Below are 24,761 nucleotides of genomic sequence, written 5' to 3'. Positions count from 1 at the left end.
GTTCTGCATTTAAAATGAAAGCTGATAATCTAAAAGGCATGGTCAAACCTCTCTAAAGTGAAAACTTTCTCCAGCAGTCCTCAAAATGCTGTCCTTCACAGACTGAACGCAAAAAGGGACAAGGTCTGGAAGAACTGCAATAAGTTCCTTTGTCTGCATGGGACATCTGCTTGGCCTCTGAAGAGTCTGTAACCTGAACAGCATCTGACACAGCCAACACTCAGTGCCCAGTCTTTGCAAAAACATGCATATACAAGATACCACCTACACAAGAACTACTTCACAAGTCATGCTGCTGGGAGCAAGGCAGCTCTTGGGGCAGGGAGGGGTGGTGGCAGGACTAGGACTACTGAGCACATGCATTAAATCCTGGCACGTGGTGCAGGTGTGGTAGCACATGGCCTTCTCCTGTCACTGGAGGGAGGGAGAGGGCCCACCTAGCCAGCACAGATGGTCAGTGCTGCATGGATAACATCCCCTGCACATTTCTCATGCACTGAGGATTTCTGTACTTTGCCAACACATCCCTAGCACATACCAGCGACAGGTGGCACATCTGAGGGAGGCTCACTCTTCATTGTAACCTATGGGATGTGGAGACAGCTCAACACCTGCCCTCTCAATCCACAGCTCATGTCACAGCTCTGCAGGATGGATGTGTGTTCATCATTAGCTGCATTGACACACACTGCACCCATCATCTCTGCTAAAGATGGAGGGAAGGTGGTGCCAAGCAACAGACAGTTACTCCTTACATTGCTCACAGCTATCCCTGAAGGTGTGACTGCCTCTATGCCACCCTCCAGTGCAGTACTGAACAGGTGAGCTTAACTCACAGTTTTCTGACCTCATCACAGTTTTCCACTACTTGAAGTGTGGCTACAAAGAAGATGAAGGCTCTTTCTTCACCAGAAGCTACATGAAGAAGACAAGGGGCAATGGATATAAGTTGCACTGGGAGAGGTTTCATCTCAATATAAGAAAGAAATATTTTATACTGGGAACAGTCAGTCACTGGAACAACCTCCCCAGGGACGTGGTAGAGTCCCCACCACTGGAGATCATCAAGATGCAACTGGACAGGATGCTAGATAGTCTTATTTAGGATCCCTTTCCCACAAAAGGTTGGACCAGATTATCTTTGGAGGTCACTTCCAAGCTGGGCTTTTCTATGAGTCTAACAATTGGTAGTTGGCATCAAAACAATGTGGAGAAAATCACATGGGCAGGCACCTGTATCACCTTGGAGAAAGCAACCAAAATCTTCCACCAGGAAGAGCCACCTTTACCTGGCTCAGTGCACACAGCTTCCCTTCCACATTGTCCTGGAGTTACCAGTGACCAGTAGGTTATACCAACTGAATTAACTTTGCACTGGAGAAGAGGCAAACCTACGCTTGAGTTGAGCTGGATGTGAGTAAAATAGAGCCAGCCAGAGGTAATGCAGTCTGCCATCACCTTCTTCAGGCAAACACTTACGATTTGAGCACCCTCTTCCCCATACATACACGTACTGTCCAGAGACAATTGTGCCCAAGACAGAGCAGAAAGTCTTATGCAACAGCTAAGTACAGAGGTGTTTTAAGAAACCACTTGTTAAGTAAGATGGTAAGCATCTGCAAGCGTTTTTCTTTTCTGTGTGAAGGTGAGTGAACCTCAGTCATTACTGGATCAATTATTTGATTTTGCAAAATCAGGAGCTCCGGTCACTCACTCAGTGTTTAAGAATAAATTTAAAAATATGAAAATGTCCCCTTTCAGCCACTAACTACTGTCTTTCAAGGGTGGATACTTCTGACCCCTAACATCTGGAATCACCTCTACACACAGGACATGACACTGCCTGTTCTTTGTGGGACAGGAGCTCTGACACGGGCTGCTTTACTTACGCCAGGCTAAGCACACAAAAAAGAACATTTTCTTGCGAATATGAGACATATTAGGGTGCTAGTGTGATTTCAATAGCCAGTTATAAAAATTGTTTTTACCTGCAGCATGTTTACTTCAAGATGCAAATTCCCACTAACAATCTTTCAGGGGAAGATTTAAAAAATTCCTCTCATTCCATAAATATTTAAACATATCTATGCTTTCCAGTATGTGAAGATGTGTCTTTTAACCATTAACATGAAGGGATGCATGAACAGAACCTGCTACAAACAAACAATGCTGACAGCAGCTGGAAAACACTCTTCTGGGGCTGTTAGTCCAAGGTCTAATCCACAAATTGCTATTTGGAATATTGCAGCATCAATAGATGTAAACATTAAATGTAAGTAATGTTCACTGACATTATACAGTTTTTGAATTATGCTTAGTACAATTAAACAATGGGGTAGACAGAAATATATTAGGTTATTACAATACAAGCAATAAGATAACCTAGTGTACATTGCTAATACTGTTTTTCAGGTATTGCTTTACATTTCAGTTCTCCAGGGCTAAATTTGCTCTGCCTTTCTTTTTATCATTAAACCTGCCTACTAGAAGAAAAAAATGCATCCATGTTCTACAGACAAAAGACAAGAGATTATGGATTACCTGATCTGCAATAGAGCCTTCTTCTGTGTGTTGGTTTTTCTTTTTTTTTTTTACATTCTTTCTTTCGTTTGTTATTAGTTATTTCAGCTATCAGGAAAAAAAACATTATACCTAATTGCAATTTTTCTGACTATAAAGTTTTTACAATAACGAAGATAAATTATGCTTAGCTTGAATTTCATTTATAGTACATAAAGGTCAGTTGATTACCAGTATTTCCCTAAGAAATACCTTCGATGTTTTCCTTCTTTTTAATTGCTTATTCAAAAGGTATTGCCTACACCCTGACATTATACGGAATTAATAAGTGACCTGATTTTAATCAATGTTCCTGTTAATTACGGAAGTTTTCAGATCTCACTAAACTAGAAGAAAACGTATTTCCTATTTTGCCATGGGAAGATAATAAAACTGATAGCAGTATGTGGTGCAGACCACGTTCTTTGATGCTGACATGTTTGTCTGTGTTTTTTTTTTTCAGTCACAGCTCTGAATTGGGCTACTTTAGAAGGAAGGATACAAAAATGCATAAACTATTGATATATCCTCCTCCAGACACTAATTTCTATTATAAAAGTGCTGTGTCGTCGTAGAGACTGAAGACTATTATTTAACCCTAAAAGATATCACACGGCTTCTAAGTCTGTTGATGACACGCAACGTTGAAATGTATTTCCTCATATCACTTGTTTGTTAAATCGCATTGACTTTATTATACTAGTGAATAATAGACAAATACTCTCTTGCTAACAGTAAATATCCATTCTCTGATCTCACAAATTCAGCAAGAATGTAGTGTTAGTCATTGAAAAGGAGACCGGGCAAGCTTTACAAAAAAGGTTTGAAACACAGAGGGTAAACTGCTGATCCGCAGCAATATCAAAAACCAAAAAAGCTGGTCAGCAAACTCCCTATGGGAAGAGCTGAGCTGAATCTCCCTTTTTAAACATTCATTGTTTTTTTTACCCCCCAGTTATAAGCCCTTTTTTTCACATTAGGGGTTTCTCATTAGTGCTGCCCTCCAGCAAATAACGCAGAGAATCAGCTGCACCCCCTACTAAGCCCATCTCCAGAGCAGAGGGATCAGTAGAATCCATGTCGTACCCATCCAATGTTGTACCTGTGATGGCTACTGAATTTCAGCATGCAAACTGCTAAGTTTACAAAAACAACAAAGTAAGAAACACAGTAAGAAACACACCAGTAAGAAACACACCTTCCGACATTTGCTTTGTTCTTTTTCAAGGGAAGAAAGGATCTGCTGCCCATTTGAGGGCTCTTTCTATTCCAGTTTCACACTACCTTCACAACACCGCACACACTTGATTCAGCTGTACCAAAGCAGCTGCGATGTGAACCCTCACGGAACTGGCTGCCGGCTTCCAGGGGAACTGCGTCATGATCATGCTGCCCTGTGACCGAAACCTTCTACAGGGAACGTGTGGATGCTGCCAGCATTTCTGACAGCATTATTTCAAGCAATGAAAATAAAAAAGCAGCATTAATTTTACCTTTTGTGTTTCTGTTAGCTATTTCATCACAACTTGATAATTTCATTGCACAGCTTTTATATAATCAGGGAATTACTGTAAAAGCTATTAATTTTTTCACCGTCCAAAATGTAGGGTACTCCAGGTAGGGAGACTGGTGAAAGAATCAGTTAGTGATGTCATTTGTTTAAAAAAAAAAGTTTCATTTCCATGACATGGAAGAAACAAAAGCCAGAAGAATGCTCCCAGCCTGAATCCTCTTTAAAACAGTATTATGCCTACAAGATCTCTAATTTTTGTCTTGGAGCCACATGACTGACGTTTCTATAGCTGTTCCCATCAATTCCTTTAATCTGTTCTCAGGATTTTCTCTTTTTCCCCAAGGACACAGAAATTCCCTCAAAACCTTCACTACTGAAAGACTTTGACCCCCACCTGACTTGAACACACCAACACCCAAGATGAATAATATCACAGCTTCAGCTTTCTGTGCACAGAGAAGGAATTGAGTCACTTTTTAAAGTTATGTTAAATGGAAGGTGGTGATCACATCCATCCCACAGTTCCTCTGCTCTCAACTCTCTACCCGTGGACACAGTTTGCTACCAATACATCTCAAGTCTTAAAAAGAAAACAAAAAATCAACCTTACAATGTACCACTTCATCCTCTCCCCTTGTTACATGCACTCCAGCTGTGCCTGTGCATGATCTGCTCAAATAACAGGAAGAGTTACCAACAAACTGATCACAGAAATGGCCTTTAATTGCCTTCCTCTTCTGATTTTACATAGTACTGTCAGAAAAAGATCATTCTAAGACAGCAGACAGCTCTGCCAGCAGTGACACGTTTCTGCAGAAAAACCCCCACCCTATTTTCTGTTTTGCTTCTAAGTCAGATGACTGGATATGGGCTTTGAAGACCGTTTTCTCAAAGTTACTTATTAGAAACTCCTCCATGTCACCAGCTGCTGTAAACTATGCAGGGGATTAGATCATGGTCTCGGAAAAACAACCTCAGGATGTTTCCTGCAGAAAAACCTCTGGTTTTGCATTTCACCTGTAAGAATATGCAAAATGGGCACAGAATGCAAAAATCTTTGCTGTTGTATGGGGTACAGCTCCACAGACCTCAATGAGATTTTGCATATTTATGTTAGTAAAAAATGTGGCTCCGGGTAATTTTGCCATTAGAGGTAGGAGCTCTGGAGACTGAGAGCTTAGTTGACTCCAAATTCACGTAGAGAAACTAAGAACACTGTAGAGGCTGCTCTGCGAACCACAGAATCACAGAATCATGATATGTAACGCAGCTAAAAGTCAGAACAGCAACTCAAAGTGCAATAATAAATCAGATGCAAGATACAGCCCACAGACTCACAGTATAAATGTATGGTGTGCAGCACTTCTCCACAATGCTGATCTGCAAACCTTATGAACATTGCAGTACTGCCTCTCTGCCCTGAAGCACAACATGGAAGTATGGTCAGTATTCCATGCATAAGATGTGGGGAGGAAGGGAAGGAGTGGAATTTATCTCTGTTTTTGAGATATTCCAAGTGAGCAGGCACTGGACAAGGTGGATCAACAACTTCAATACTGAACGTCCCCTCCTCCTCACCTCCTAGATTTGCTTCAAAACGATCTCAAACCTTCTACCTCAACATACATTGAGTCCATAGGGACCAAGAATGAAGCAAAGTCTATTGCCATCCAGCTCTCCTATAGTAAGCACTTACTGCTGACTCCTTTCCTTTTCTGGTGGCAGTTGTTGAGGTATGAAAACTGCCAGAGGTAATTGGAAGTATGATGTACTGCTGAGCCTCACAGTGATCTGAGAGTAGCTGAGAACATCAGCATCGTAGTTTTATTGTCTGTCTCACGGTGTCTATAAATCCCAGCTTTTACTACCTTTGTTTCCATCATGCCAATCAAAGGCTTGATTGCCCAAGGAATGAATTACCAGATAAATCACTATTTGAAAACATAGCTCTCTCTTTGACAGCATCTTATTTCTTGTGACATCGTATGCATATTCTCCAGTGCCACTATGAAAGGCACTGCAGAAATAGTCCAGATTTTATGTGATGTCATAACACAGAAAAAGGATAATTTTACCTCTAGACGGTGCAACGCAACAGGGTAACATGCAGATGGACAGAACGGTCTATTGGAGAAAGGCGAGCTAATGAACATGGGGACAAGGTCGGGGGAAGGGAGAGGGCAGCCTGCCTCATAACGCAGATCAGTGTGATGAGAAAGCGCTCCCCTGGCAGCCAAGGTTACAAGCGCTGGCATCATAACAGGCTTAGTGGAAGATGTTATGGGCTTGGTAGAATGTATGTGTGCACTGAACTGTAAATGCAGTACAGGAAAGCTGACGTCAAAACATAGTTTCAAACAAATTAAATACCTAGACATAAATAACTTAAAGAACTTCACAATCTTTTAATTCCCTCTGGGGTAACTAATTTTATCTGCTGTGTAAAAGGTGTCTTTAACAGCAGTTAAAACATCCTTTTTGAATAGTTATTAAACCTTCCACAGGCCTACACCAGGGTTGTTCTAAACCATTAGGATAAATATGGAAAGCATTACCACAGGCAGCCCTGAAAGTTAAGTGCAGAGTTTTAAAAAAAAGTTTATGGGATTGGGTGCTAGTCTACAATGGAGTGTTTAATGCACTTTGTCCCCTGTTACTCTGTTTCCCCAAAAAATAAAACCGGCCCCAAAAATAAGCCCTAGCATGATTTTTCAGGATTTTTGAGGATGCGTGAAATATAAGCCCTACTCCAAAAATAAGCCCTAGTTACAGTTCATAAAAACAGTCAATTCAAATAGTGTGCAGGTAACTATCCATGTAAAACAGTAATCAGTTTTGGAGCAAAAATTAATATAAGAACTTGTCTTATTTTGAGGGAAACAGGGTACAGTTGACACACAAGAAGGCTGCAAAATCTAGTGCAAGTTAGATTAATACATCAAATTGAAACTAAAGATCTTTTTGCAAGATTTTGGCCATTTGGGAATCAGGACACGTGTCTGAGAGCATTAAGTGTGACTGATCTCAGGTACTTCTGGAAATATGTCATTTTGGATATCAAACTGATCCAGTGACAAAGCACTGTGCCTTCTACCTGGTGTATACCCAATTTTTAAATGTACCCTCTAGAGAACAGTCTTCACTTACTGGCCCAAGCATTTTCATGGCTGTGGGAAGCTAAGATGGGGTTAACTCAAGCCTCTTCTGCAGTCTACTATTTTAACAGCTATGACTTTATGTAAAAGGTGGCTCTACCCTTGCCATTTGGTAAGCACTCCAGGCTTTCTGTAAGCACTTGAGGCATACTAAGATCATACCTAACAAATTGGGTTCTTCAGGGTACTTTGATATAGGAATACTTAGCTTTTGAATTTTAAAATGGAGGCCGGTGGTTAGGCATCTGTCTCCATCAATACAGAAGCACTCTGGGCATGCAAGTTCTTTCAGAACTTAAAGCTACCAAAGAAGCAGCAACCTGAGAGGTTAAAACACATGTTTTCATGTCCCAGGATTATGCTCTGAGCAGCAGTTTAGTACACACAGACCAGGGGATGTTAGATGTCTATGACATTTTAGGTATGTAGACAATAAGGTGTGAGTTTCTTGGATTGCTCTATTAAATGTAGTTTACCCTGGATTGCACTGCATGTACCTAAAGGGTACCTTGGATTTCAGCCTTAGCAATTGGCTTACACCTTGATGTCTGAAACATAAACAGTGCATTGCTTTTCAATCTTTTTTTTTTTTTTTTTTTTTTTAATGTCAACTAGTTTATAAGGGGGGGTCTTTTATTTTTAGCTGTTTATCATTATTGGTTGTGTTTTTGTTTTTCATCTTGTGACGGAACTGAGTGCCACATTCTCAGACAGCAACTACAGAGTACATGAGGATTTGAAATAACTAGAAACACGTCCAAAAGTAAGGGTTAGGCACCATATTCATCTCTGATTTATGCCTGTGTATATCCTCATTCACTGTAGTTGTGAAGGCATCCAGTGAATGACATATAGGAAGGTTTATAAGAAAATTCTGTTTTCCCAGACCAAAACCAAAATGGATTCTTAAAGAAAAATATAGGAAAGACTTGGGTGTGAAACAATGGTGAAAACCAGGGCACCATTTTCAGTCTTTTCCTGGAACCATGATGAGATTATGTCAATTACAAAAACCAACCAACCAAAAAAACCCAAAATGAACAAAAAACAAATAAACAACAGGAAAAAAAGAGCTTAAACTAGAAACTTTGACAGTCTTAAGAATTTAAAGCTCCTTGGGAAACAAAGCTGTTGGCTGCTTAGAGGCTTTTTGTAGAAGCAGAAGTGCAAATCAATTGCAATAAAGGTATATTTTTAGCTTTAAACTTTGGCTTTTTGCTGTGAGCAGCTTAATTTTTTTGCCTAAAAGCACCACAAGCCCAGTACACTTGCATGTTAGTTTTGCGTAACGGAGTAGAGATACCATGGTTAAAAAAAGTATATACTGTAAAACTGATTTCCTACTGAAATGGTCCATGTACCACCACTATAAAAATACTGCAAGATTTTTCATTTACTGAAGTGATAATTTCAAAACCTCTTATATTCTTCACATCAAAAAAGCCTTAGTGTAAAGCCTCTTGAGAATAAATTTTCCCAAAATTGACTCAAGGGGCTCAGTTCTCAGTCAGTGTGGACATCAGCACAGCTCCCACAGCCTTCAGTCAAAGATGTGCGGATTTGTGGTAGGTAGCAATGGTTTCTCAGGTCTGTATTCTGAAGGGATTTGAACACTTCTTGCTACACGCCAGTGAGGATTTATAGCCTCACAGGTAGTGCTCTTGCAGGATCAGGCCTTTCAGATAATGCTCCTGAAAGACTGGACCTGTTTGCTTCTTCAGAAATCAGATTCCAGGAAAAGCTTGCTTTTTTCATCTTTTAATTTCCTTTTTTTCAGTCTTCATTTCATACTGTTACACACTTTGACCAACACTGTTTCAGGCTGAATAATCCCCTGAGCTTCTTCTGCTTCATCTTTAAATGAAATAGGGTGTTTGGCTACATTTCATAAAATGTGTCATTTGATTCAACATCTTAATGCATTACCTCATCCCCATCCCATTCTCACTGTATCTTTGGGCTTGTCTACACTTAGAATCTCATTCAACTGAAAGCATGAATTTAAAATGCAGCAGGTATTCCCAGTTATTCCACATGTATCTGAGAAATCCAGGACAATTACTGGAAAAGGTGACAACTGCATTCATTCCACTCCTGGAAAAAAGCTTGACAGCATTTGAGCTTCTACCTCTTCCTTCTTTCAAGCTGCATGGAAAAGAGACCTGAACTATGTTGTAATATTGATGTGGAAGAGGTCTAAAATAGACATGACACGGTCTGTGCCCTATGACAGTTCTCCTGTTCCACCCTTCCTCTCTCTCTCAGTTTAAAGAGGCTCATTTCAGCTAACAAATTCCCTGCTGAGACACCGGCAATGCCCTTGAACAATCCTGCTGCTTCCTCCTCATGCTGTAGTTTTTGATCTCCTGTACCAGGGGTGCCAAACTCATTTTCACCAGGGGCCACAGGAGCCTCGTGGTTGCCTTCAAAGGGACGAATGTAATTTTAGGACTGTATAAATGCAGGAGTAGTTACATTTATATGGTCCTAAAATTACATTTGGCCCTTTGAAAGCAATCACGAGGCTGCTGTGGCTCCTGGTGAAAAAGAGTTTGACACTCCTGTCCTACACTAAAGGCCATGCTCATTGCAGAAGAGTGGGAGGTTTTGCACCTTCTGGAACTGTTGTGTCCTGGGTCCAGCCAGATGAACCTCTGAAACGTGCTTGTTGGTGGCTGTGGAAGATGGGATTTAATGACCTGGATTGTCTTGTTCAGTCTGCTATTCCTGCTTGCTATGAGTGAACATGCAAAAGAAGCAGTTCAGTTTTTGCTTTTCTCTTCAACACTTTTAGTAGCTATAAAATGAGACAGTATGGATTTATGCTTTACACTGTACTCAGTAATCTGATTTGGAAAAAGTGTTAAAGAATATTACATTGCCTGGGCATGTTTCAAAGAATTCTCAAACCAACATTCTGATGGCTGAGGCATTTGTGAACATTTAACATAAACTTCACATTCAGATTCCTTGAATTCATAGTTTTCTTCTATTTTTGCTTCTTATTCAGCTAAACAAGCTCAGTGTTTTTCAATATCACTCTTCAACTACGGATGAAGTATATTCCTAATTAGCTTTGATTTTGCAGAACATTATCTGGTGGTCCTGTATTTCACTGTCTCTAAAGCAAACTTCAGGTAAATAAAGTGTAAAATACACTGAACACTACCTAGTGTTGCCCAGTTATTTAGAGATAATGTAAAAAGGGAGTAGGTTTGTTTTAGAACAACTAGCAAGGAAGTACGCAATGATTTCCCAAGACAGATAATTCCCAGTCTCTTAAAAATGTTTCTATTATTACATTTTCAACTTCAATAGGAAGAGTAACGATTCTTTTGTGTTTGCATTTAAAATATACAGGTTGGATCTTTGGAGAAATCGCTATCCTAACTTTTATTCACTGCACATATGATTTTTTTAAGGGAGAGTACACTATTCAATAGCTGTAGCTAAGTTGTTATAAAACATAACACATCTAACTACTTGCACTGAAGTAAGACTTCATTGTAACTACATTCATTTTACTTAATAACAACTTCTGCACTCAGATCTATTTATGGAATCCTAAAAATCCTGTATTGGGTTTACATGGCAAGATTTTGGCAGGGGAGCGCTACAGGGGTGGCTTCTGTGAGAAGCTGCTAGAAGCTTCTCCCATGTCCAATAAAGCCAATGCAAGCCAGCTCCAAGATGGACCCACTGCTGGCCAAGGCCGAGCCCATCACTGACGGTGGTAGCGCCTCTGGGATGACACAGATAAGAAGGCGAAAAAACCCTGCACAACAGCAGCTGGAGAGAGGAGTGAGAATATGCAAGAGAAACAGCTCTTCAGACACCAAAGTCATTGAAGAAAAATGGCAGGAGGTGCTCTGGGTGCCAGAGAAGAGATTCCCTGCAGCCCATGGTGCAGCCCGGCTGTCCCCCTGCAGCCCATGGAGGTCCACGGTGGAGCAGAGATCCATCTGCAGTCCATGGAGGAACCCATGCTGGAGCAGGCAGATGCCTGAAGGAGGCTGTGACCCCATAGGAACCCCAAGCTGGAGTACATTATTAGCAGGACCTGTGGCCCCATGGATAGAGGAGCCCAGTCTGGAGCAGGTTTGATGGTGGGACTTGTGGCCCATTGAGGAACCTGTGCTGGAGCAGTCTGTTCCTGAAGGACTGTATGATGTGGAAGGGACCCATGCTGGAGCAGTTAGTGAAGAACTGTAGCCCATGGGAAGGACTCATGTTGGAGAAGCTCATGGAGAGCTGTCTCCTGTGGGAGTGACCCCAGCTGGAGCAGGGGAAGAGTGTGAGGAGTGCCCCCATGAGGAGGAAGGAGCAGCAGAGACAACGTGTGATGAAATGACCACAACACCCATTCCCCATCCCCCTGCACTGCTGGTGGGAGGAGGCAGAGAAACTGAGCGTGAAGCTGAACCCAGGAAAAAGGGAAGGGTGGGAGGAAGATGTTTTTAAGATTTGGTTTTATTTCTCATTGTCCTATTCTGATTTGATTCGTAACAAATTAAACCAATTTCCCCAAGTCAAGTCTGTTTTGCCCATGATGGTAGCTGGTGAGTGATCTCTCCCCGTCCTTATCTAGACCCATGAGCCTCTTGTTAAATTTTGTCTCCCCTGTCCAGCTGAGAAGGGGAGTGATCAAATGGCTTTGGTGGGCCTCTGGTGTCCAGCCAGGGCAAACCCACCAGACAACTTTTGCACTTAGATCTAAGTACTCATTTATTTTCACACAATATAAAGTAAGAAAAACATTTCAGTCCATCTGAATATATTTTCATAAAAGGGCCAAATTAAGCAGATAATGCCAAAAATATGATTATGAATGGTTTAGCACAGGAAAATAAAATGAAATAAATGATAAATGATAAATGATAAATGATAAATGATAAATGATAAATGATAAATGATAAATGATAATAAAATGAAAGTCAGTATGCTTTTGTAGTTTGGAAAATACTGACTAATAAAAATAGTCCGAGAAGAAAAAAATGTGTCTTATGATACAGTATTAAATAGTACGCAGAAGACAAAGGCAGCAACTAGTTATTAGTGCAATGAAGCCAATGGACACTGCATCTCTGACCTCACTGGGCCTATTACCTTACCTCAAAAGGGAAAATCCTTTGAATCCTTACCTGTACACTAGTAAGAGTGGTGTATTGATAAGCTTTGACTACCAGGTAATTGGCTTCTATATCTATTATCCCCAGGATCATGTACTTCCACCATCTCCTTTTCAAGATTGCCAGCAAATTTTCTTCTCCTGTGATAATAAAACAGAAGAATTATGTAAAAGACTTAGGTTTACATGCACACAACACCTGCCTGTCAGGAGAAATTATCTAGAAGATCTTTTGCATTTACAATATGCAGTTGAAAAGCACCATATATAAAGAGGTATTGCAAGGAGGTGAAAACCAACATACCCTGTTGGTCTCGCAGATATTAAACCAGCCAGCTTGGAGAAGTAATAAGTGAGGGTCAGCTTGTCACTTCACTTGAAATATAAACAATGTTGGGATAAACAAGTGCAGCTTGAACAGATTGTAAATGTGTTCTTAGTTTTACTTTTATATATACACATATATATACAGACATATAAAATGCTAAAGAATGGAGCAGTTTATTACATACATTTATACTTTCCATACATACTGAAAAATGTTGTATCATACAAGAGGGTTTTGCCGGAGAGGGAGATTACCAGTATTTGCAAATATGATGGAATATTAGAGCAGGAGTGTGACAGCATCACCTTTGGACAAATTACAGATCTTGTTGCGAGGATGGTTATTACAAACCTAGAGGTTCAAAATATCAGACTTGTTTAGAGAAAAGCTGTACTGAGACAAACAGATACTGTGTGACAGGTTGCTCTGCTCCCAGGATCGATTTCTGAAGCACGAGGCTCGCTGCCTTCTGAGGGAGCCCTGTCAATCACACAGTACTTAATTTCCACCATGTGAAGACTGACAGTACAAAACCGCCTGCAGATCAAACCCACAACTTTCAAAAGGTCAAAGAATTCCTCATGCTAGGCTAGGGATTATTATTGTTTTCTGTTCAAAAGAAACCAGCTCATTAGTGAGGGTGGGCAGACCTGTTACTTATTTGCATTACAGTAAACTCCACATGTGATGGGACCCCACTGTGATAGGGGCCAGCAAACCAACTGAGACTGAACACAGTACAACTGGAGGTCTTTAAGAGTCTGTAGCCAGAACAGGGATCTAAGTAGGGTTGACTTGTACTGCCAAAGTACTACGAATTGAATTTGAATTGTCTTGAAAGTTTTTTTTAAAAAAACACCCCATGTTCATGTTCCTGCAGCCTTTCTAAGTGCCTGTCATCATCGAAATGAGTGTTTGAAAATACAGAAGAAAAGGAACACTATCGTCAGTTGTCACCAAGACTTGCTCAGGCTTCTCAATTCTCCCTCATCGTTTTCCATCATCACAAGTGTGCTCGCTCTTTGGTTCAAACCGACACAGTGATATATGTGCTGCCATACCATCAGAAATTGCAGAAATAGCATAGGACTATCTCATCTCTTATAAAGTGCAATCACAGAAAAATGGATAATTACTTCAGAAGTCGATTCAGAAATCATAGACATTAAATATTTGCCCCACTGAGTCACTTGAATGCATATTTACTTGAACAAAGCACCCAAATATTTTGATATTTGCTGATTAACAGATGAACACATACACTTCCAGTGGGATATTATTAGGCAAGAACCTAATTCTTCATTACACTGACAACGACACTGACTGCAAAACTTTCCTTCCTTCCTTTTTCCTTCCTTTTCCCTTCCCTTCCCTTTCCCTATTTATTTCTATTTCTATTTCTATTTCTATTTCTATTTCTATTTCTATTTCTATTTCTATTTCTATTTCTATTTCTATTTCTATTTCTATTTCTATTTCTTTCCCTTTCTTTCAGTAAGCAGCAGAAGAATAGCAGGAACAAGATGGTGAGTAGGCTAATTACTCAAGAAACTAAATATGAAGTCAATACCTTCAACCATACCATGCTTTCCTTTTGCCACCAACCCACAGGAGAACTCACAAAAAACAAAATCCCACCCTTCAGACATGAATTATGACTACATTTACGTATTTGTTATGATGATTTGTGCATACAGAAAGAGCAATATTTTAGATCTTGTTTTTTAATACATTTAGGGAGGTATTTTTAAAAGAGCATTTGAGATTAGATGTCATAATTCCTACTAAAATGAAGGTAAAACACGTAGATAGATTCCTTCCAGGTACTGGAGCCCGATCTCTAGTTTTTATGTTGCCCAAATAATACCTTTAAAACATGAAATGGAAAACATCAATGCTATGGAATGGCATGGTTAACATTTCAGAGTGATTTTTCATTTTAATTGTAAAGAGAAATCTTAAAAATCAAAGACATAAATTGCAGTCTCTATTCCAGCAGTGAAAATCCCACCTGGATCTGTTTTTGTTACAGAAGGACCTTGGTGGTACCGACAGAGCAGAAAGAAGCAGCAGGCTCAAGAACTGCACTGGAATTGGGTTGCCTGAATGAGGATTATGGATACAGCTTGAGGACTCTTCTGGTGCCTTTGGTTTGCTGGTGCTTCCTTTCTCCAGCTTCAGTTTCCAACCACAGAGCACTGCACTGCTCAGATGTGGCCAAATAAGTTAGCTTTAAAAACTAATGTATGGTGATGACTTCTGGCTAATGGGTAAAGTCAGTTTCCAGAAATGGAAATTAAATCTTCTACGGTTTTAACTGACATACACCGTTCTCTCTTTCGCTTTCTCAATCCTTTCTTTGCTACTGACAGAAATAAGAAAAATATTTGGCAAGTGGTATTTTATCTTTGATTTGCAGCACTGAGATGTTCTAAACATCAAAATATTAGGTTCAGCTCAGAAGGCGGGGCAGAACAAAAAGCAACACCAAAATGAATTTATGCAGGTCCCGTGCAGCTCTGGTGAACATTGGTTTAGCTTCACAGCAGGTGTCTTTGCCTTACTCAGTGGAAAGCAGAGAGATGTAGAGGCTTTCAGCATGACTGAAATAAAACAAAGAATTTGCTCCTGGAAAAAAAGCCTTGTGCAGCAGCTGCACCTTTCTCTGTGACACCTACTTAGTCTTTACTTCCACTCACTACACCTCCCGTTACTCAGGATGTAAGAAAGGTCTGGCTTTTGACCAGGCCCGTCTGCCCACATTATTATTATTGTTTATCATTAACATATCAGTTCTGCAGATATACAAGCATCACCAGAACTGATGGACCCTATTTGAGGGATATGTGAGCGAAAAGCAATGCATGTTTAACACTGTTAATCTGGGGACCGTTCTTTCTTTACCACTCTCCATTTCTTTGGCATTGTCATCACAATTCATAGAAGAGAATGAATTGCTCCTGAAGTGGGAGATTTTCTGGGGGGAAGGGCAGGAGAAAGATGATGATCATCTGCAGTGAGAGTTAGTACAATGCTATGAAGAAACCAAGGAAGAGACTGGTGGAGTTGCAGTTTTGAGATGGGGCTGAAATAAAGTCACCACATTCAAATGTCACAGAAGAATGACCCAGTAGAAAGCAACGGTGGAAGACAGCCTGGAGAAGGCATGGGCTGCCAGCAGAAGAGGACCTCTGGTCAGCAGCCACAGATAGCGTCTTCAGTGAATTCAGACAACAAGGAAAAGGGACATGGGAGTTAGGGAGATAAGTGGGAAGCCTGGACTTAACTTGGGAAGACTAAAATGAGAAGCAGAAGTAATCAAGAGTTTCATTCAAAAGTCTACATCCTGAATAAAAATAAACATCACCTTTGCACAAAAACAAAGTGGAGGAAAAAAAAATATGTGGGTGTCAGTCTCTTTTCCCAAGTAACAAGTGATGGGATAATTTCATTCAAGAAACAAAAATATCAAGGAACAGGCCTTAAATCAGTGGCTTATAGAAGAAAAATATCTTCTAATTGCACTGTATTAATGAATAACTATTGATAGGATAAGAGGAAATAGCCTCAAATTGTGCCAGGGGAGGTTTAGATGGGATATTAGGAAAAATTTCTTCACTGAAAGGGTAGTGAAGGACTGGAATAGGCTACCCAGGGAAGTGGTTGTGCCACCGTCTCTGGAGGTATAGACATGGCGCTTAGGGACATGGTTTATTGGTGGACTTGGAAGTGTTAGGTTTATGGTTGAACTCAATGATCTTAGAAGTCTTTTACAACCTAAATTAGTCTTTGATTTAATTAAAACAAACAAAAAAAAGGCTATCTGGGCTTTTGATCATCATTTTTGTCATCATTTCCTTGATGACAACTCAAACCAAATTATTCAGGTCTTTTAAGTTGTAAGCATTGTAGGCCAGAAGGACCAAATGTAGATGCCTAAACTGGAACCAGCTGGCAAGGCATTTTTAAAGCATTTTTCACCTAACATATCCCAGATGAATTATGTAGGACAATATAACCACTGTTTTGAAAATAAACAACTTTCCTCCTGAACGTAAAGGGAAGAGAGATTATGTCAGATTGGGTATTTTTGTTGTTATCTCAATAGGACTGTGACTAAGGCCTCCAGCCAGTAATATAAACAAATACTAAACCAGAAAGTGTGCATGTTAGGTTAAAGGCAACATTTCCAGTGAGCCAACAGCACATACTGATGTTGGTGAACATGCACTTGAGTGCACAGAGTAATGCCAGCTTCAGACAGTGCCATCTTTTGATAGAGATGCCCTTTCAAAAAACAAAACCAAACCCTAACTCCTGTCAGCACTTGAGCTTCCAAAAATGTAAGCCCTCATATTGAGTCTAATTCAAATATAATATCCAATTTGCTTTTAAATCTACATTAAGAATATTTTAAGATTCAGAAGTCTAACGTATTGTTAACACTGAGAATTACAAACCCCCTCTCTTTACCCTTTCTAGAAAGATAGGTATATAATTTAGATTTTTTCCTAATTTTGCAGTGAGACACACACTTGACAGTTGTACATACAGAGAAGCTCTCAGTGTTTAGAAAAAAACCCTACAGTTTTGTCTCTGCCGGCTCAAATTAAAAATCAACAAATAAGTCGCTTTGTAGAAGAGATGATTTTACATCATATAACAAGGATTTACCCATGGGGGGTTACAAAATTAAAAATAAATTAGAGAGAAAATTAAAAGATGCTTTAGCTGTGCAGTGTCTACCAAAAATGCATATATACATGTGCAAAACCCTTTTCACATTCACCCACACAGCCACAGAGGTACAATAAGAGAAACCCAACAGCTATTAAGACAGCAAATTCAGAATTATTTGTATACATGCTTGGGACACAGGTAGAATAACAACACTGCTAGACCAGAAGAGAAGCCTATTGCTTCTCTTTCATCTGCTGCAGACTCCCCCTTTTAATTCAGATGACAACCTGTTCTTTAGATCAAGCTCAGAGGGGCTTTGCTCTCGTGCTTTGCAGCATAGAGCAGAGCAGAGGAGATCTCCATGTGGGCAGGAGGCAGTACAGAGGGAGAGCTGCTGGCCACACTGCTCCTCCGTGACCCTCACAGGAGCGTCAGAGTCAAGTGCTACACGGTAAAGAGGCAAAAGCCTCACAGAGGATGAAGATTTGGCCAGAATTTACTTATTATCACTTTATTTGAAAATGAATCTCGGTTACAAAGCACAATTACAGAACAATTGTTTCTCTTCCAATTTTCACACATTCTGTAAGTCTTGCAGATAAACAACTTCACCAGTAACAACACAGCTTCCCTGTAGATTTTGTAGTCATCCAGCCCCCACAAGACCAGGAGGAGGAGGCAGTCAAATGGGGTAATACCATGTATGGGTAACACAGATTGTCTCTGTATTACTATGCCAAGAGGCTCCCAAGCCTGAAAAATAAAACCTTGCTTGTCTCTTGCTTGGTCAAGTTGCTGGTTCAGGGGACCTAAAGCCTGTGGTAGATGGGTTTGTGCTCTCCACCAAGCTCAAAAGAACTGTACCTCTTCTGTGTGACTTTAAATCCTTGACCCAGAGTGGTTTCTTATTTCCTTATACCTTTTTGTATTACTGATGACTACTTTATGGTAATACTGTTGCCTAAAGGCAAAACACCACCACTGCTTAATTATTTATGCAATCGAGAAAATGCTCTCTTACAGGAATGCTTCTCCAGTCTGGCTTCACAAAACACTTGAATATACTCTGCTTGCCTTATAGGTAACTGCTTATAGGCTGCACTGCTTTTGTCCTATACCGTGTTTTCAGTAAGCCTTTTGGAACACTAGATAACCTCAGCTCCTTTTGCCTCCTCAGAACACCTGATCTTATCCAAGCTGATCTTATCCACAGCTCCCTTCTGCTTCTTCTCCCTTGGTGGGAAAACTGGGTAATCCACAGACATCCGGCCCATGTAATGGCCCAGAGTCATTGCCACAAGTGGCTCCCGTGCCCTCCAGCTGCTGGCCACATGATCCTGCCACTTGCCCTGTGCCAGCGCTGGTGTTTGTGGGACTGCACAGTGAACCAGGGCAAAGAACTACCTAGAAACAAAGATTTTTGGGTTTTCAGATCAATTTTCACACTGTCCCCTTGGGCAGTATATGGGAATGTAGCAGAAGATTTGGCAAGGAGGTTAGTAAAATGTAAATACACTCAAGTGACTTGCACCTGTCTGTAGAAAAAGCACATACATCACACTAATTGTTTTACTGACCTTGTGTGCTTGATGAGTAGAACCTCTGTGTTAGATAACATAGGCCTCTGAGAAACTCTAGGCACCTTATCACTATGTCTGAGATTCCTGCTTTGTTGCAAGAAAGAGTGGGAGGCTGCACCTGCCTGAAGCCTCGAAATACAGGTGAGCTCAGCAGTCCCGGTGATCTTCTTAACACGGTTGAACTCACTAGCCTGCGTCCCCACTTGTGTTACCTCTGCAAGGGAGCTTTAGGTGTGACTTTGGAGATCCCCCAGTAGAGAGGTAACTAAAATAAAACTTGCTCTTTGCAATGCATTCGTGGCCTCTGGCTTTTCTTGCGACGTGCCTGCGTATGTGCACACAGGCAGTCTGTGACCAAATTAATATTAGTCCTGTGGGAGGTGAGAAGCAACCAACAGGGGACCTAGGCAGGGGACAACTCCCCCCTTCTCTGACACAGGCTGAATTGTACACATGTCCTACCCATTGCTGGGCCACTGAACAAACCCAGCAGCCACAACCATCACCCCCCTTGCTGTGGACATGCAGCATACAACCAGGTTGCAGGTCTTTCTGCCATGCGTGTTGAAGCAACCTGCAACCAGTGGTGCTGCTGAGGTGGGATACACTCATACGATGCGAGCTGGAGTACACACCTCGACAGGGGTGAGCTACACTATGACAATGAGTTTTCACCTTCTCAGAAAGTAAATCTTATTTACCAGTCACAAACAACAGGATTCTTCAGTTTTGAAGGGGTTTTACTTATTTTCCTTGCCTGCTTCAACTCCTTGGTGTTTGAACATCCACCCATAATGTTTCTACCACACTAACATTTACTTGGCTGGCACTTTGGTAAGAGGTACCTTATATAACCTTTGATCTCCAGATTATCATAGGAGTAACACAGACTGAGGGCAAGGTTTGTGTCCTTTCTGTCTGCTACTTCTGTCATTTTGAACCTCCTCTTTTCTATAATATGCTTAGCCTAGTAACATCACATAATACAGTAATTGGAAAGATATGCTACAAGCTCATCTCAAGTATTTAGACTTGTTATTTCCTTTTAGAGATTTTGCAAAACAGTCTGGTTTGATCCTGGATGTAAATCATAATAGTTGAAGTCAGATCTAGGAATATGAACATGCATTTTCAAAGAACATGAAAGAATTAATTTCTGGTGCCTTGATTTTGATCCAGCCTAAAATCTGTGGTTACATCTGCTAATTTTCAGATGCCTTTTGATTTCCTGAGATTACTGGTCACACAATTTACTTTTAACAGTAAATTACAATGAAAACTACAACAATAATGTAGTTGGTGATTTTGCGGATGTCTCAGTTTCTTTCTATGTGCCTGCCCACTAGGTTACATGCAGTTTTTCCCTCGGTGGCAGACACAATGCTGTGTTACTGCCACGGGTTCCTGCAAGAAACAGACCATGTCAAGAACTGTGTAAGACCTGAAGAAAGCTCTGAATGGTGTACTGTTTCAAAAAAATAGACCTCTAAAATTTCAGTCCTTTATGTCAAGATAAAAAACACTGTCATGTTTCCAGAACATAATTTTTTTTCATTTAAGTTGTTTTATCTCCCAGCCTACACTTAGGTAAGCACCTTTACTGAAATGGCAAACTGTGCCCCAGGAAAAGCACTTGCACCTCTGTACTGCAGAGGGATATGAGTACACCGAGAAGCTGGAGCTTTCCCTCAGGCCTGACATTTGATTATGTCCTTATGTCTTTGTGTGTGAAATTTTCAAAATTGATTTCTGATCTACAGCACCCTCAGATTTAAGTTACCTCTGAGCTATCACTGTGGTCTGCCAGCATTCGGGGTGGCTCACCCTCACACAGAACTTCAAAACAAGCAGTTGAACTGGGTGATTGTTGTGGGTCCCTTCCAACTGAAATATTCTATTCTAGTCTAGCCTAAAACAATACTATTCTTTTACTTGGTATGCTCTGCAGTCAGGCTCTTTTTTCATTCTTTATCCTATTTTATCTAGTATGAAGCTACTTATAGCACTGAAAAGAAAGGTTTTCAGAAGAAAAAAAAATCTAATTTTCAAATTTACCAGAGTGTTAGTGAAATAAATGAAATCTCTATATATCTCTGTATGTATATCATCTACAAATCTGTAATTTGCATGAATAATTTATCCTCCTGGATAATCTTGGGCATGTTAATCATATTCACAAGACTTACTTAAAGTCAAATAATCTTGAAATAATGTTCATTGTTTAAGGTAGAGGAACTAGTTATGGTACACAAGCTATTTTTTTTCCCTTTCATTAACTCACCACAAAAATTTGGTCCAGTCACCTACCCACTCTGTGACATTTTTTCCCTCCGCAGACAGACACGAATAATGAATTATCTACTTATTATTCATGATTCCTATAAAGTTTATTCTCCAAAGCATCAGATTTCCCTGGGATAACAAGGAAAAAAAAAATGACATGAAGCAAATTGACATTACCATTAATGACCCACAGACCAAGCAGATCAAATTAAAGTTGAATTTCTCGTCTTGTCTTTAGAAGACAATAAGAAGAGAATAAGGAAATAAAGGATTGTGTATCTTTCTCTGTTCTCCGTCAATAACGTTTGAACATACCGATATACCAATCCAGTTTAAATCTAATCTGACACAGATAGAGTGCAAAGGTATTAGCTCCTACAGGTTTAATGGGAATAGGTAACTGAGCAGAAGAGCGAAAACCTAACATTGTTGCCACTAATTATAGGCTTGGAGGTAAACTCACTACTATTAGACACCAGACTTCGGACACTGCATCTTCTGAGGCACCAGCTCATTCAACAGGAGTCATAAATCCCCAGGGGATCGGGCAATGCCAGTTCTGGGGCTCACCAAACTACTACCCAGTAGAAGGTGCTGGCATGAAATACAAGCAAGGACTGTACACAACATGTGATAAGCATGAAAGAGAACCTGCTTTTACAGGCTATGAAACCTGAAGACATCTATTAAGAAAAAAAATCTGCCTGCTGATGACTACTAAGAGGATAGTACTAGTAAGAGAAAAAAGGCTATTGGTGCATAGCTGAAAATGGGAGTGTTCTTTTTTGTGGTACGAGCGCTAAGGGCACATAGACACTCTAAGATTGTGACAAATCTTGTTAATCTAGTAACAACTAAACTTACATTTAAAAGGGCATTTTAAAGTGGAATAAGATGGGAAGCTGATGCTAAAGAAGCATTGCTGACAGGATTAAAACTGCACCTGGAGTCAACAGTGTTAACTGAAAATATATAAAACTGTAAAACTCAGCACTATTTTACATCATTGCCCTGGGCCAAGGGGAGAGCTGAAGAGTTTGGAATATGTTAGGGCTGGAGGGCTCCAGATAAATATGGCTTTACAGATGCTCTCTGATCTGTAGAGGTATTTCAATATTCTTCTGTGTTACAAGGCTGCAAACATACTCTCAATTCTCCAGGAGAATCTATTTGCAGTAGCGGCCATGGGAAAAGCTAACAGTTATTCCTCTTCTGGGACTTTCCTTAAACCACTGCTGGTGAACTGGAATAAGGTTTGCTAAACTTCCAAATTAAATATTAAATACTATCCCTGGAGGAATATAGAAGCTTTGGGAACGTGTCACCATCACGGGTTATAGCAAAAAACTCACATCAAAACAACCACAGATTATTCAAGAAACCTCACTAATTATACATGACGCAGAAAATTTAGGAGCTGCCACTTGGTTAAAGCAATTGTGGGCCTGGTCCAGGGCACCTCTTGTCACCAAGGTGACCAGCAGCAGAGGCTCAAGAGAAGCATGCAAGACACACCAACCCATTGTGGCTCCTTCGTTGTTTGCCACAGCATGAGCACCTTGTTTTATGCATGGCAAAAATTCCAAAAGGCATGAGTAAACCCCATTAAGAACAGAGGAAATGCAGGCATGAGCACATAGAAATATGTGGAACACAACAGCTTTAAATAACACCCAGAGCTGGTGCATTCAATAATTTGCCTATTTCGTGATACTTTCAGGAGTCATGCACATTAGAAAGCTGAATGTTGCATCTATAATGAACAAAAATACTCAAACCCAACCCCTGTTTATATCCTTTGCAGCATGACTAATGTATGCTACTAAAACCATAAGCCATCACTAACCCATGCTAATTAATTGGCATAAGGCATCACACAGCTACTGCAGCAACGAGACATTTATATGCAATTCTGCTAAAGAAACTGGCTATTCATTCTCACATAATCCTGAGTGAGTTATCCAGAATGATCAACCAGGCCAGATATTTTTTTAGATGACAAGTTGTTCGGAGCAAGTGATATTTGGTTGCATACCTGTCGTGTACTTAAAACAATGGGGTGTCAATGGGACCTTTGGAAATTCAGCAGTATTAGTATCGAATAAGCAGATAAACAAATACATCCACATATCTATCTACATAAGAGAGCAAGAAATCTGGGGACAACAGGAATGATGGAGAGCACTTTTTTCCTCCTGAGCTGGTGGAACTGGGCTAGAAAAACTTTGCAATAGAGACAGGTCGGTAGCATTTCTGACAAGAAAAATACAATTTTTCCATGATTCAAACTCTGTAACTTACAGGTTTAGGAAGCACCTCTAGCATGTGTATAGTCAGAGTAGTACATTATTGTGCATTTTTTGCCAGCTTTCACAAGCACAGTTGTCAGGACTAGCATGTAAGTGGAGTCAGACAGGCAGAGAGCTGTGCAAGCTGATGCTATACAGTTCAAACATTGTTTTGCCCTAGGTAGAACATTAAATGTTAATTAAATGCACAGTGTGCACCAGCTTAGCTTCAGTAAACTGGTCAAAGCAGCTTTGTAGCCAGGACTGAACCCCACGTGGTCTTGTTTTTGAGCAAAATAACAACTAGCATACAAAGTGATAACCAAGACTTACAGACAAAGGAGATGTTCCGTCCCTGCCTAGTGTAATCTTAAGCTAGTCTATGAAGTCTGAAAAATACCAAATCTTGTTACTGTAGCTGTGCAAGTAAAATAATGAGGAGATTGAAGGTGGGACCAATAAGCGGTTAGATGCAGTCCTCCAAAAGTCTGGCAAAAATTACCTGTAGTGAGATGTAAAACTGAGAGACATTCAGTGGTATGATAACCTGAATAATGTATCTAGTGCTACTGATGACTGGAGATTGAACACATGATTAAGGCATTGAAAAAGAAATTAACTGAAGAATAATGTGTATTACCTTTCCATGGTAGAAAGTGATAGCCAATAAAAGTATGATTGAGAAATCCAGGATCTCATTAAATACATATGATAAAGTGTTGTAGTTTAGATCCTCAGGTATCACATAGCAGGAGAGCTAATACCACTGTTGCTGCTTAATCAATAAAAGACCAGTATCACACATGCTACTTGCTATCCTACTGTAATAAAAGAAACTCCAGTAATTAATCCAGTATGAAACTGAACTGTGCACCTTGGAAAAGCCAAGTATGGTTACAGGAGAAGCTGGTACTAGAGGCAGAATCTGGCGCCAGCACATAAGCAGGTGCTGCCCAGAATGGTGGTTTGGTGCCCACTGGGGTCCAGTCCTAGGAGAGCTGGGAGTCCTGGGAGGGCAAGAAGAGATTGGTGGGACAGGCTGACACTGGAAGAAACAGCTAATACTCCCTTTTGGCTTCAGGGTAAATACAAGTAGATGGCAATGGCGTACTGAGATCCCTCCTGAAATAATCAGCACTCGGTGCTTGTCATCTCTGAAACTCTCAGTCACTTTCCGTAAACTCTCCCATAACTTGTGTTACTGCATCATATGGTTCTCAGCGGGGTGCACTGGAAGTCAAACATCT

The 24,761-nt window shown here is 40.4% G+C and overlaps 1 protein-coding gene across 3 annotated transcripts in view; it reads right to left on the bottom strand.

Annotated features, from left to right (window-relative positions):
- SLC35F1 (solute carrier family 35 member F1) overlaps nucleotides 1-24,761 on the bottom strand; it is a 240,972-nt gene that overhangs the window by 41,199 nt on the left and 175,012 nt on the right. For all 3 annotated transcript variants that reach the window (XM_065056742.1, XM_065056741.1, XM_065056743.1), the window contains exon 3: nucleotides 12,369-12,496. In XM_065056742.1, coding sequence (XP_064912814.1) covers nucleotides 12,369-12,496 — 128 coding nt within the window. The remainder of the gene's footprint in view (nucleotides 1-12,368; nucleotides 12,497-24,761) is intronic.

This window comes from Columba livia, chromosome 3 (assembly GCF_036013475.1).
Source record: "Columba livia isolate bColLiv1 breed racing homer chromosome 3, bColLiv1.pat.W.v2, whole genome shotgun sequence".
Classification (NCBI taxonomy): Eukaryota; Metazoa; Chordata; class Aves; order Columbiformes; family Columbidae; genus Columba; species Columba livia.
The sequence above is the reverse complement of the archived record's forward strand: the minus strand, read 5'-3'. Positions and strand labels throughout refer to the sequence as shown.